This window comes from Falco biarmicus, chromosome 3 (assembly GCF_023638135.1).
Source record: "Falco biarmicus isolate bFalBia1 chromosome 3, bFalBia1.pri, whole genome shotgun sequence".
Classification (NCBI taxonomy): Eukaryota; Metazoa; Chordata; class Aves; order Falconiformes; family Falconidae; genus Falco; species Falco biarmicus.
The window spans coordinates 29,684,779-29,699,945 of NC_079290.1; the positions used below are offsets into that span (position 1 = coordinate 29,684,779).

The 15,167-nt window shown below is 41.9% G+C and overlaps 1 protein-coding gene across 1 annotated transcript in view; it reads left to right on the forward strand.

Moving 5' to 3' along the window:
- NIPAL2 (NIPA like domain containing 2) overlaps positions 1–15,167 on the forward strand; it is a 51,736-nt gene that overhangs the window by 15,070 nt on the left and 21,499 nt on the right. The window contains exons 2-3 of the mRNA XM_056331025.1: positions 2,424–2,492; positions 5,557–5,728. Coding sequence (XP_056187000.1) covers positions 2,424–2,492; positions 5,557–5,728 — 241 coding nt within the window. The remainder of the gene's footprint in view (positions 1–2,423; positions 2,493–5,556; positions 5,729–15,167) is intronic.

Genomic DNA, 15,167 nt, shown 5'->3' on the forward strand with positions numbered 1-15,167 from the left:
AAAGGGGCATTTGATGCACAGTCTTTGGAGGCAGGTACTCAGGTCATCATCAGTACCCATAAGTGGATCTGATTTTGCAAATTGTTTTAGATGACAGATGGAATACATGGCCCCCTTCACTGCCCCACCAGCTGTGTGCGAGTTTTACCTCCAGGGATGAATGAGGACCCTGCTTTGGGCTAGCTTGAGACCTGCTCAGTTTCCTCCCTGGGGGGCTGGTTGCCTCTGGAGTCCTGCACAGTGTCTGTGACCCTCAGCTGAAAGCTGGGAGTAAGGAGCTGCAAGGGGTTATCCAGAGATGCAGCCATAAGGGTAGGATCAGCTGCTGAAACAGAGAGCTGCAGAGAGATTTGGGTTCTCTGCTGGGAGTAGTGTGGATGTATTACAATTACTGATGTGAAAGCAATAAAATGATGGGGTAAATGAGGCAGCAGTTTCTGTTTTCTATTCCCTGCTGTCTCCTTTTTCTTAAACCCTTCATGAGGAGGCTGACAAGGCCACTTCTCCACCCCCTCACAAGGGAGCATGTTGTCATTTAAAAAGCACAAGTCTTTGGGAGCAAGAAAACAATTTTGATTTAACTGCTGTTTTATTGAAGCTGCCGTGTGTGCGGGATGATGGAGGGGGTGCAATAATCCACCTGTGAAATTGTCAAACTTTGCACAAGATCAACGCTCAGGATTTGATGCTACAGCATCAAAGCCTCAGCAAGGAAAAACCATCCCTCTGCTCCTGTGGGGCCCTGGGTGGGGACCCTTTGACAGCATTTCCCCAGCGTGGAAGGAGCCTGCAAGGCTGCTCATGTTCCTGTAACAGTTAGTGCCCGATCTCAGCAGAGACATCTGTGCCGAGGTGTGCTGAGATGTCTTGTCACATGCTCCCTGCTGCTCCCAGTGAGGGGTGTTCTCCGGGCATGGAAATGCACCGTGTGTGAGCCCAGGGCACTCTGCCGGAGTATCTGGTAGGGGATACGGGAGTGTGAGGAGAGGACGCAAGATGGGGTGGACCTCCAGTGGCCAGGCACCAGAGGGTATGGGCAAAACTCTTGAGTAACGCTTCTCCCTGAATGCTTCTTGTACACAGGCTGTGGCACCAGTGCTGTAATACTTAGCACAGAGGGTGTGCGAGTAAAGGGAGCCCTCTCACCTCCTGCATTCCCCTCTCTGCATCCCCTTGTACCCACCAGTTAAGTCTTGGTGACACCTGGCAGTCAGCCAAGCATTTCACCCAGAGCAAATCTGTTGTCTGCTTTTCCTTCTGAGCCTAAGCCACTACTGAAACTACACGGGCCAGAGGCAGCTGGTTTCAGCTGTGTCTCTTAAATGAGAATATTATCATCCATATTTAATAAGGCTGTTGTTTCTTCACAGTTTTGTGGATGCTCTTTCCTAGTCTGGGAATTATCTAGCCACAACAGTAATACCCGCCATCACCACCACCAAGAGCTTGCTGGACCACACGCTGCTCTTAGCAATAGTGGATGCTGAGGGGCAACGGACTCTGTGGCTGGTAGGGTAGGCACTGCCTGCTCGGAGTGCCCAGCGACCACCTTGGAGGAGAGTCGTGAAGGCTGAGGCTGTGAGCACTGAGTTGGATGCTGCTTTACAGCTTGTAAGCAATAGTTATGCTGAGTTATGGTACCATAACCTTGTTTATAAAAACTCACTAATTCTATGTTTGTCTTCTCCGCAAGCTAGCGGGGCTCCTCGCAGCACTGCACCAGCGACCGTGAGTGGGTCTTGAGCACACCTATGACAACGTACACAGTGCTACGTTTTGAAAGTTAGACAGGGACTCTACTGTGTTTGAGCTTGCTGAAACAGCATCTTCAAATGACTGCTTTCCAAAATCATGAATCCTGCTTGAAAGTTTTTAATTTCTTAACTTCATAGAAAGTTTGCAAATCTTACTGAAAATTAGACAGGCTGGTTAGACAAGAAGTTGATGAAATAACACAATACATTAAAGAAACTGTCAGGACACCTGTGTTCCTGGCTGCCCTGTCAAACAGTGGATATGTTAACTCTTAAGATAATTGTGTTCTAATGTGAATGGTTTGATTGCTGTTGATTTTCTTTCAGGATTATGTAACAAAGCAGGTCCTTTTTTAGGAAAAGAAGAATACATGTGTTCAGCTGAGACCTGTCTAGTTTTTTCTTTCATGAGATTTAAGAAGGCTTTCTACTGAAGGACAGCAAAACCACCTCCTGCACAGAGATGCCCTTTCCATTCCCAGCTGTTTAAGCCCTAGTCAACTGTGCATATATATTTGTTATCAGTTTACTTGGCGCCGCATGAAGTCAGTGATTGAAAAGTGCAATATTTTGCTTATGATTGGGTTACAATGTGCTATCAGAAAACCACTGTTATATTGTTGTTCTTAAACTAATACATATTTTTGTATTTGTTTTGTGATATTTTAGACTCAGCTCTGGGGAGTTTTACTTGCTGCTGCTTCAAATTTTCTGATTAGTGTCTCTCTGAGTATACAGGTATGAAATCATTTCTCTTCATTCAAAGTTGTTTGTATTTAGCAAGTAACTTATGTTACAGTTTGTTTTTATGGTGAAGTTCAAACACAAATTTTGTTGCATTTAATAAAAATTCCCTTTCCTTAACTGTAGTTCAATGGTGCCCTGCTGGAGTTGTTGGCAGTATGATAGCTCTCAATCTGTTTTGTGCTGTTCGTAACTCCTCCTCCCCTTTGTAATGTGCCATAAGAAAATACCAACTGTGGCCCACTTGTGGTCCCACTGGACATCACATGAACCTGTCTCAGAGTGTCCATATCTAAAATGAAATTGACCACAAGGTCTTCGGTGCTGCTTAATGAAGTGATTAATGTAATTAAATATGTATAGGGACATTTTTTTTTTTTTTTTTTTTTGCAATATTGGGCCCCAAAACAACTTTGACCAATTTAGTTAGGATAAAATAATCTGAGTAAATATTTTAAAACATAAAAGCAATGGGAGGTGCTGATTCTACAACTATGGCAAAGGGTTGTAGGATTAAATTTATAAAATCCTTTCTGTATTAATACTTAGAATACATACTTGGTAGAAAGTTAAATAATTCATTATAATCTGTATCTTTTAGACTTCATGGTATTTTTAGGTCTTCTAATAAAAGGTTTTAAAGTGCAAAAGACATTGTGTAAGTTTTCCAGAAAAGGTATTTTTGCTAGCTTGTATTTTATGAGTTGTTTATGTTTCATATAAGGCTACTTCTTGCTTTTTCTGTGAAGGATGAAACAGAAAGCTGTGGAATATGAAAACTTCTACCCATAATAATCCATCTTAGTAATGCTGGAAGGTTCTTCAATGATTCCTTTCTATTTTAAGTATCTCTGGTTGAAGAATCCCATAGAAAGCAATCTGTTTAGCTAGAGATAGAAGGCAGGTTGAGATGACTGCAGCTTTTCCAATGAGCTCCAACCTGCTGACAGTGACAGTACTAGGACAGGCTCTGTTTCAATGGACAAACTCTTGCTGGTGAAGTGGAAATTCGGCCTAGCCCATAATAACAAGGTTGTTCAGACCTCATACCTTTTGTTTGCTGGAGGCATTGAGTGCCAAAGTGGATGCTTTGCCGGGGGAGGTACTGAGGCATGCAGACAGACCTCTTGACTTGCGATCATTAACAGGGTTTACTGGATTTGAACTATCTTTCAGCTTTTTAAATGCTGTTTAGGAAAACCCAATAGCTCTGCATTGCCATTTAACAGTTTCAACTAACATTTTTATTTGTCCTTTAAAATAGGTTTTTCTCCATTTAGTAACAATAACTTATAAATATGAATAATGACTTTCCCTAGATCTCAACATATATATTTTCACACTCATATTAAATGGACAGGCCAAATTTTATTGTTCTCTCTCCCTTTCCCACCTTGCAGTCGGTTGCCTTCCCTCCCTTCCCTCTAGTTGATTGTCAGCTAAAGAGCAGGCCACCATTTGCGATATGTTTCAGCTGGATTATAAACAGCCTCCACCTAAATACCACCCACATACATTACTATGCAAAGAAGGCAGACATCTGGAGAAAGAAGGCTGCAAGGGAGCCACTGAACTCACCCCTCTGTGTTCATCGCAGATCTTTTCAATCACCCTGTGCCCTCAAAAGAGTTGTTCCTACAAGAATCTGGGGAAAAACTAGAGCTCAGGATTCAGTTTTGTCCTATTTGGTTTTCAGTAGAAATTTGGATTCTTGATTTGACTATTATTTCATATTAATTTCAATGGGATCTTTATTGGACTTCATTTGTTTATAAAAATGGGACGTGCAAAATCCTGGATATTACTGTGAACTGCTGGTCTGTGGCTCAAGGAATTTTGATTTCCTTATGTTCCTTTTCTCCTTGGAGGGCTAAACTTCTTCGTAGAATTTCATCCCCTGAACATGTACCACAGCATGAAGCTGCACTAGTGTTCTGCATCCCCTCAACAAGAGGAGTGACTGAGACTATGGTATATCACAGATGTTACTGTTTGGCCCGTACTCTGTAGCATAGCCTACGGAGTAGAATGGGAGTATAAGGGAAATTGTTTCAATTTCCCTGGGCCTCTACAGGGACATTTCCAAAATCAAATAAGAAGTGATGGAGAAAAAAGATGTATTTTACCACCATTTATAAAAAAAAAAAATCAAATCATTTGGTTTCAAATTTTTTTGCCCCATGTACAGAGAAGCTGGTGAGGAATCTGAGAAAGGAAATGGTACCCTGGGAGCTAATGTGGTAAACATTGCATCCTTCCCAATCACGACACCTTCCTGATGGAGACTCCCTGGACTCTGTTTCAGAAGACCAGTGTGATCAAAGTCAAATTATTTTGTTATATACAGGTTCTTGCTGTACAACTAGAGAGAAAACAATTACAACTTGTGTCAATGATACCTTCTCCATGTAACAAGAAGTGTTTGTGAAGTATTACTTGAGTATATATTATGCCTGTTGATACAGCGGTAACTGATTTTCCTTCTGAAAATAATGCCGTACCTGAGATAGTCTTCTAACTTCAAAACAGATTACAGCCAAATCCTAAATTCTACCTAATTAATTTAGAGTCCTCCCTACAGCAGATGTGATTAAGTGCTGCCTTTTTATTTTGATGTTTTATTTCTGGTGAGGATATGTATCATAGAGCAGAAACACCATGTTTTCTGGTCCTCTTCTCCCCATTTGTTGCCACAGTTCTCATTGTGCCTCGTCTCCTGGCTTTGAGTATTTCCAGATTGGCTGCACAACTGCCGAGCTGTGCTTTGAGAGAAGAAAAGAGGTGTGCAGTCACAGCTAGGAAGCACTAACTAAGTGTTCCCTTAGTATTTTTCAGGTTTATTCAGACATCTAATTTTTCAGTCCTTTCCATCATGGCTAAGACATTTGAAGCAGCACTGACTGAACACAAAGCAGTGTGTCTGCAACAACAAGATAAAAGTCATGTTTAAAAAGAAAACCTTAACGCACCTGGAATTTGAAGCTGACAGCCCCCTTAATTATAAGAACACAATGGAAGTCTTTCTTTTCATGCCTCTTCCTAATAATTAATTTTCTAGAAATGCGCTCATCTCCGACTGGCTTGCCAAACAGAGCCGAAGCCCTACTACACGAGCAAGCTGTGGTGGTGTGGGATGACCCTGCTGGTGCTTGGAGAGGTGGGCAGTTTCACAGCCTACGGATTTGCCCCCATTGCCCTTGTTGCTCCACTGGGATATGTATCTGTCATAGGTGAGGTGGTTTGCCATTTCTTGCTTGAGTACATACTTCAATTGAATGCTTGTTTGTGACTAGAGGGGTAATACGGCAGAAACTGCAGCAGGAATGCGAGGAGAAAATGTTAATGCTGTGGTTTGAAAAGGAATTATGCGTATAATTACATGAGCTGACAGTTTAACAGAAACCCTCGACTTAACTCAGAGACTCTTTTAATATCTTTCTTTTTCCATAGTTTTGCCTTTTGTGTCACTCTATGCTCTGCTGGTTCCTCCCGGCTGGTTCCCCAGTGCTGCACCAGCGCTGCTGGCTCTGCGCGCCCTGCAGCGGGGGGCTGATCCTGCGGGCTGCGTGGGGCTCTGAGCTGCCTGCACGTGTTTTCTGTTACCGTCATACCAAGTGGTTGCTGCTGCCTGTCCCCTGCCCATCACCGTGATTCATGTTGACATGGGCAAACTTGCTCGGCTCTCTGAAGAGTGTGACAAAACGGGCCTAGAAATTTCCTGAAATGTTTAGTTTATTTATGGACATTTTCAAAGTTATTCTTGAGTTCCATCGTGTGCAGATTAATTGGGCTTTAACAGAAGTCCTATCCTTAAGACTCATTTGATATGATCTTACTCTTTACTTCACATGTTTTTTTGTAATTAAGGTGTTAACAGATATGAGACGTCTGGGTTTTTGATAAAGAAACATGCATTTAAAAATATGTTATCATGTTGTGCTAATGCAAAGCAGAGTGAACAGGGACATATTGTACAGAGGCTGTGAAAACAGGAATCTTATCGACTCATCCCTTAATCGAGTCGCTTCATATCCACACCTGAAACATCCAGGGCTGAGACATGGCAACAGCTCTGCACACACTGGAGCTCATTTGCTTGCTATTGACAAGTGATAACATTTTGTGGTCTGTCTCTGGCTAACAGTTTCAGCTGGGAAGTGACATTCCAGTGAGTGATTCTGCACAGAAAAGTAGAAAAGGTGAATTATCTTCCCAGTGGACCACCCAGCTGTAGTAGAAGGAGGTAGCCAACCATAAGTGGGTGCAATTTAGCAAAGAGATAGTGAGGGAAGGAAACTGCAGGCAATTTACTGTAACCTTTAATGTTAAGCTGTCGCAGAATTTTGGAGAATGAGAGATAAAACTGTGGTATTTCACCATGGTAGGAAAAGATTTCTCAAAGAAAGGAATGGGAAATTACTCCAGTTGAAAATGTAAATTAATATGACATATCCCAGTGTGATTTTGGTGGCAGTAGTTATATCTTTAACAATTGTAGACCTTTCCAGATGTCTCTGAACATAAAGGGACATCGAACAATCTAATTTGTTGCTGAAACTGAGTAAAATGCTAATGTGGAAAACTAGAAAGAAGTGAAAAGGAGTGAGAAGGGAAAAAATTCCACTGGTTATTAAACTGCTACAAAGAAGAGGTCACATTTAGTGTTGATTTTCATCTGGGCAGATTCCTTCTTCTTTACCTTTGCAACATGCAAAGAAGCATTGCGTCTGTTTCCTCCATTCTTCATTTCCCCTTGCTTGTAACAACTGCCAAGAAACCATTTTCCTAACTGTTATATCTTACTGAAATTCTCATCCACTTTTTTGGGGTTTTTTTGACTGACCCAAAATGCTTACCCTGGAAGACCTCAGAAGCAATTTAATATCTTATATTCCATTCCCATATATCAGCTGACAGTATCAATTTCATAGCCCAAACAATAGAGATATCTGAAATTTTATTTAGTCTAGCAAACATTCCCTTAAGGAAGGGAAAGTAAAAATGATGTAGACAGCCAATTACAGCAATAACTTCCCAGTAACATTTCCTACCACTAGATACTATCCTGTCTTCTGAAATTAAAGCCAGAGAGAGACAGCATCCTTTTAATTTTAGAAGAGTTCATCATTTAAGGCAATGACAAACTGACCAAGACACATGTGTATCATCTGCTAACAGCTGTGCAAAGGATAATTTAGGCAGCAAATTTTCCAATTTAAAAGACCAAGAAATATTTTTCTCATTAAGTTGTGACCTCTTTTAGGTGGTTGAGGGTGGACTTTGCACTGTCTAGTTGGCAGTTGTTTCGAGGTATTGTAGAATGTGTGTCTTTCATAAGTTAATTTTTTAAATGAAGAAATTAAGCACTTGATAACAAACTCCAAATGTGTATCTGAACCCTAACTCCACCCTTCTGATAAGCATTGTTTTCCAAATTTGCTGTCAACGCATCCCACATGGTAAGAGCTGACTCTCGCTGACTCTGGGTACTCAGTACCTGTGGTGTACTGAGGGCAAATGTGCTTTGCAGTATGCCCAGTCATCTAGGGGATTCTCTGAAGATCTCTGTCACTCTGGATCTACACAGAAAGCTTCCCTTGCTTGGTAACCAGGGTTTTGGAGGAGGATAAGGCAGACTGGAGTCTCTGCCCAGAACGGATTTGGGCTGTACCCATCATATATCTCCAGACCTCTGAGACAAGAAGCATCTTGGGTCTTAAAATAGATGGAGCCAACATCTATTATGCTCTGCTACCACATTTAACTGCATCCAACTGAATTTTGCACTTAACCCGGTATCAATTAAACAGTGAAAATTTTGTGCCTCATTCTACTGAGCTGGGTGCTTCTGGTGGCTGGTTTTAGAAAGCATCCAGCACCACAGACCATGAATTGGCATGACACCAGTAGACCTAATTTTTTTTTCTTCTCAGAATTAAGCTACAAACACTGTATTTTTCTTCTTACACAGTGGAAGTATTTCTGTGTGTGGTTGCAATGATGCAAGCCCTACATCTGTTCAGGGTTTTAAATAGTTTGAGAAGACAGCAGTTGTTTCCTTCAAGAGGAGAAATTGGTAAATTTTCAGTTTAGAAGTGGAGGAGTAATAAATGTTTGATGTGATCATTAAAGAGCTTTTTATACTTAAAAATTAAAAATAATGTTTTACATGTAGCTCAGGTAATTTTAGGCTGCTGTGGTCTTTAGCTCATTGCCTTGCTTTTGCCTGCAGGAATAGCTCGGGAAAGGGGGTGGCGAGGAGAGGCCGGTCGTATCACAGATCATTTCTTCTGCAGTTTTCATCAGTCTGTAGAGAGTTGTTTTACACTAACCTCATTTAGACTGACATCGCTGAGATCCCTTTGCATTTTTGTACGCTCTTCTAAATAGCTGTGGGGCAAGGAATTGCTTTAGGCTTTGAAAATTGATATCCCTGATGGGTCTTTAGTAACAGAGTTCTCAAAATCCCAAGTTCTTGGGCCACAAAGATGTTACATTACAATGAGTGGGAGAAATCCATTTCTAAGAGAATATCTGAGAATCTTTTTCCTAATGAGAACTGGGAAACATTCACCAGACTATTCTTTAAAATACTTACTTGCACTTGTCTAGAAGATGCAACAAAAGGATTTTCAGAGTTCTTCCTTCCCTCTGCAGTGTGTTTGTCCTATAATACAGCTTTCAGAATTAAGCTCACCTAAATGGTCTTTCTTTTGAGCAATTCCTCTGGTATTTGGCTTGCTTTTTTATTAGGATGTTGGCATTAAGGATAGGGAAAAATGTTTCATGTTTTGTCCACTATTTTTCTAGTAATAATATTTAATCATGTTAGAAATGTTACATGTTCACTATCAGGATAGCTATCAAGAAGTTATGCACCAGCTGACTAAATTCTGTTATATCTTCCTTTGTATTCAGGGCACCATTAATATCTATCACATAAAGTAAGAATAGGTTTGAGCAGTCCATTAGCTGTGATGAATTTGTTTCCAGATGTCTTAGGCAGAGATAGGTCTCTCTCTGTTTGACTCCGGCTGTGCATACAGGTATTCTTTAAGTTTCTCCAAATTTGTGTTAATTATCCCTGACACAGAGCTCTGGCCCTGAAGGAAAAGCAGGTCCCTCCAGGTCTAAATGCATCCATCCTCCTCATACCTGGATGCTCTCCCCTGCCTACCCTAAAATGACCCGCAGTAAGTCAGCAGACTGGTTTTCCTCGAGCTCCTGCCCTCTGCTTGAGCAAGACAGTAATATCCAAGGTGTAGGCAGGGTAAGGTGAAGGAGGTTTTAAGCAGATAGTCTCAGGGCAGGGAGATTCTCAGGCATGAATAGTTTATACACAGTCTCCACCACAGATATGGTGCTACAGGCACTCGGAACCAGCTGTGATTTATCTTTTGGTGCCTGCAGAGTGTACATGGACTCGCCTGTCCTCCTGTTCTGTGCACCAGCATTAGGGGCCATCTGTGCTTCCTGTCCTTATGTCCCACCCTGTAGCCCTCTGTACGAGAGAGAGAGATTTCAGTCTGCTCCAAGGCTGTGAGCACAGCTCCTTTCTCCAAACCAGCTCCTTTCCTTCTGAATGCGCTTAATAAAAATGTTTGGGCGCTTTTTTAAAATATTTTTTTTTCCCACTGTCCTTCAGCTAAACCACATTCCTCTCGTGACCAGCAACCTCATAAATTCAGCCTTTTCCCTTGCCCCTGTCTTAGTGTGCAGCCTCTGGATCCCCTGTGGAAATACTGGTACTTGCCCAGGAAGACCTGCTCCTCATTCTCTTCCTGCTTAACCTCCTCCTCATTTGTGCTGCAGTGATCAAACGACCTGCCTCGGTATCTCTCCAGATCTTCCTGACTGTGTGGCAGACAGGGATAGCTTGAATTTGGGGATGGATTAAAGCATTTCCAAGTGCTTCTGTACTGAGATGGTCCTGAATCTCTCCAGCTTGGAAGGTAGGCTGAGGGTCTGTCTGCTTAAAGCATACTATAAGGCCACATCTTAAAATGTGACCAGCAGCAACTTCATCCTCATAGCCTGAGGACTCACTGCTCAACAAACTTAGTGTAAAATCAATGAGGTGAGCCTAAAGTGCTTCATTAGACAGAGGCAGACCCTTAAGTTGCATAAAATAGTGTGAACGTTTGTTCTCAAAGTGGAATGTTTTTCTTGTTGCACAAATTGTGAGAAGTCCAAACATTAAACAATAGTCTTTGAGTCATGGTGAGTGCTCCTCCTTCTGCATTTCGTCCAGGCCACCAGTGAAACGGGTACAAAAGTATTCTGCAGAATGGGTGGTTTTAAATTGATTTACCTGACTGAATCAGTTAAGCTTAACAGAATGAACAGTTGAGGCAAATATTAAATTTTGTGATTTTATTGGACAACACAGAAGCCGTAAAAGCAATCTATGCATTTATGAAGAGAGCACTAATCTATTTAAAATAGTACATGAAGATGTTCTAAGAACTGAAAAGAGGAAAAGGAAGGATATGCTGATGTTTGAAGTTATGAATAGTTATGGAAGGAATTATTTAGTGTAAGACAATAAAAAGATGAGATTCATAAATAGCCTCTGAACCAGGAAAACGACTTAATAATGAAATATACTTATATGTGAAATAGTTTTGTGTAGGGAAAAGTAAGTGATAGACAGTATTTCATTTGACTTTTTTAAGGCTGAATTGGGCAAAATACAGAAAATGCGCTCTGTGGAGCAGTATGTATTTTCTATCTTTAACTTCTCTTACGTATTATTCCTTTCTTAGAGAAATAAAACAAGAAACAATCTTAACTGCAGCCTTCATGTCTAGGAGGCAGAGGAGTTGTTTTGTGAGCTGGGTTCTCACCATTCAGTGTCTGCTTGTGGCAGAACCCACATATCACACTACTCTTTATTGCTATTTGTGCTGGAGAAAACCTGCATGTGAAGATAATCATAAATGATCACTCTCCTAAAAGAATGAGCAGCTGAGTAAGCTACATGTAGCACCATTATAGCGCTCCCTTAAGGCACTTAATTGCCTATCTCACAGAAAATGGAATTTTCTACCATTTTTTCCCATTTAAATTGAAATTCACATGCTGCAGTGAACATATATTCATTCTATAATGTGAATACATAAAAATTCATTACATAGTGGATACGTATCCATTCAATAATGAATGCAAACCAGCCTCGTTTATGTTGATGTGTGAGAAGATGAATTTGTTTCAATAAAACAATTATGCTCCTGAACAAACTCTTTTTTTTTCCCATTTGCTACCCAATAGTTTTTGTTTATCATGGTTTTGACGTAGTTCCAAGCAATAATATTTTTCATTTGAAATACTAAATCTCTATTTCAAGATTGAAGAGCTTCATGAGCCTTCAGAAAGGCTCTGTCATAGAGATATTTTACAGGACCTATTTACTTATCAATTTGTGGATATTAATATAAGCATGATGCAATCAAGGCATGAAATGAATTCAAGGATTTCATTAGGTTGTATTGGTTCTGTAATGTTTAATTCTTAACAGATCATGTCCCAGATTTTCTGCCCTTCTCTTGATTTAGCAGGCTCTGAGCCACCACTCTCAGTGGGACTAAGATCTGTGTCTAGGTTTGGAAGTTTTACTTTAATGATTAGTTAAAAAGCTAAAAAATGTTCTGATTCACCCAGAAGTATACAAGTCTTCTCAGACAACCAGGGATGCAGTCTTTGCTTCAATGACTTACAGGCTGACACTTTAGGCTTAGAGTTGTACATGTGTTTTACTGCTTAAAAACAGTGGTTTAAAAGCAATGAGGCTTCAGAACAATGATAATAAATTGCTTGTCTTGTTGCCAAGCTGTTTCCTTGGTCTGCTCATCTGTAGAGCTCGACATAATGTTCAGTGATTTATTTCCCACATCAGTGCAATGGTGTAGGAGGAGGAGGCATACAGCTTCTGTGGCAGAGGGGGAACAAGAGGACCCTGGTGTAGGAGAGGGAAAAGTGGGATGGGGTGGTAGGAAGTTGGACTCATGCTGCGGCAATGGAGTGAAATCATGTCGAGGGGGAAGCGGGCTAGGAGGAAAGTGCAAAGGTGTAACATCACTGGTGGTGAGGAGGAGAAGTGGAAAGATGGCAGGCACCTCACCTTGGTCTGAGGGCTGGTAGGAGAGGAGTCTGGCGAGCTGAGCACAGGGGTTTCAGCAGGGCTGCGTTTAGGAGCTGAATTTGGAACTCGGTAAGGGCTTTAACTGGTATATCTGGTATGCTTGTTCGTAGCCTCTGAATGCCTATTTACCCTTCTGCCAAAGGTTTACAGGGTTCTAGGACAGCTCAGGTTGGAAGAGACCTCAGGAAGTCCCTAACCCAACCTCCTGCTCACAGCAGGGTCAGCTTGGAGGCCACCACACAGAGAAGAGATGGCAGGAGGAATGTGTTGGCCATCTAGCATATTGCCTTTTCTGCCCTTTCTGGAGGACATCATGTCTTAAGCAGCTCAATGCACTGGGCTGGAGCCCAAATGAGTTAAGGAAGAGGGGCAGGGTGGCTGTGAGGGCTGTGCATTTCTCACTGAGTTCCTGGGGCACACTTTGGTGCCTGCTATTTGTCTTGTCAGCCAGGGAAAGCTGCAAGCCAGCAGAAGGCAAAATGATCAAATGCCAGCCTGCACTCCTGGGGCTCAGTGTCCCTTCATACCCCTCCTCCTCTGGCCCATCATTTCTTGTGAGCCACTGTCTGCATCGAGATGATCTGCCCTTGGTTTCTTTGTTATAATCTGGTTCAAACCCACCCCACAAACTGAAGAACATAAAAGACTATTTAAAAGTCAAATCCGCAGTGCTTAAGCCCCAGAAAATTAACAAAATAAACATTAAAATTAAAATATTGTGTTAGCCAGTGTGTAATAACAAGGTGCTCTCTTGGCTGTGCTACCACAACTTGCTTAAAATTCAGCCCTGAAGGTAATATCCAGAGTCTGCCAGGCTTCTAATGAGTCATGTACATTCTCTAGCATCTGATCAGCTCTATGTCACTGCTTCTTTGCTTAGATTTACCCCATTTGCTTTTCTTCTTCGCTTGAATGGACACAAAATGTTGGTGGCTCATCCGTAGGGGCAGGTGTCTTTTGTGTTCAGTCTTTCCTGGGTGTCACTCTCCTCACACTGGTGTTGTGCCTCCCCTCCCACTTCAGTTTTTCCTCCCATCCCAGACGGCCTAATGCATGTTCTTAAAACCTGTCCTATTTTTAGATTCCTCTACATATTACACATCATAAAGAACATTAATTATACACACATTCTGTTAAGCTCATGATCTCTTGTGCATTACCACCCATCTCTGGAGAAAGAGCTTGCCACGTTTGAATGTATTATTAAGGTGGATGACAGGCTGAGTGACAAGTTTCTTTCTCTGGCTGCGTTCCAGTGCCTCCCTGTGCCCACTGCCAGCCTCAGAGTTTGTGATCCCCCCGAGCTGCCGTTTGTCATCTCCAGAGAAGTAGGCAGTGGAATTTGGGGCATAACATATCTCGCCCTAATTTGGATGCCAACGCTGGAACTGAACCCTAGGTTGCATTTACTAGATCTCTGCTGAGTGCAGAACCCAGATAATGGAGTCCTCAAAAAAAAAAAAATTTTAAAAAAATCACTGAGGCATCAGTTCATTAAACAACTGGTCTTTGCTGTGTGTGACAGGGCTGAGGTGGGGTTTGGGAGAGCTGTGACAGCAGGGAGACAAAGCAGTAATTAATTCCTACGCTATCTTGGGCTAATGCTGCTTCTTTTCTGTTTTTTGTCCTCTTTCTTTTCTAAACCTAGGTAGCTCTGCCATTACCAGTGTTGCCTGGATACCAGTGTCTTTTTTACAGCAAACTTGTCACTGAAACATTGAAGAAAGAAAACTGTGTCAGGCAGCTTACTTTCAGTGAGGCATTTTCAGTTAAGATTCTTTTATTGCACTTAATCATTTGTCTAGATCTCCATTACTTGATACAGTTTAAATTTATGACTTCTACTACATCTGATTTTCTACTGACTGGATAACGCAGACATGATGCTGAATTCTGGTTCTCGATTTACCTCTTGGTATGAGCCTTTACAGATATATAACTACAGTACCTCTACTAGCTAACCACAAATTAAATTTTCCATCAGAACAATAGAGATAATGAGGCAAAGATGGTTGCAAAAAGGTTAAACTGTTATTTCAAGAATAAACCAAGGATTTCACACTGCAGGCAGGAACAGAGCTTTTGTAACAGCATCCCGTGATTTAGGTTCAGTGTGTCCCTTCACTGTCCCTCCTGGGCAGAGTCTGTCTTTGAGGTTTCTAACTGAATCTAACGTTACCAATGCACCTCTCCCAAAGGCCTTTCCTCATCTCTTCTATGCTGGAGCTATTCAGCCTCTTTTGCTTCCCATTAGAAGTAAACGCTCTAACGTTGTGTGCTGGAGTACAGCCGTCTCTCCCAGGTGGCCAACAGAGCCATCCATCTTTGGTCGAAACCCCTTCTTCTCTTTCTGGCGGGTGTCCACACTGAGCTGCTTACCAGGAATCCTGGCCTGACTGCTGCTGTCCCTCACCCACCCACTACTGCCTACCCCAAAGAGGCAGGGCTAGGAGCTGGCAGAGGGGAGATGCAAGAGCTGGACAAGGGAAAGAGTTGCCCAGGGAAGAGGAGGATGTTTCCAGAGCTCA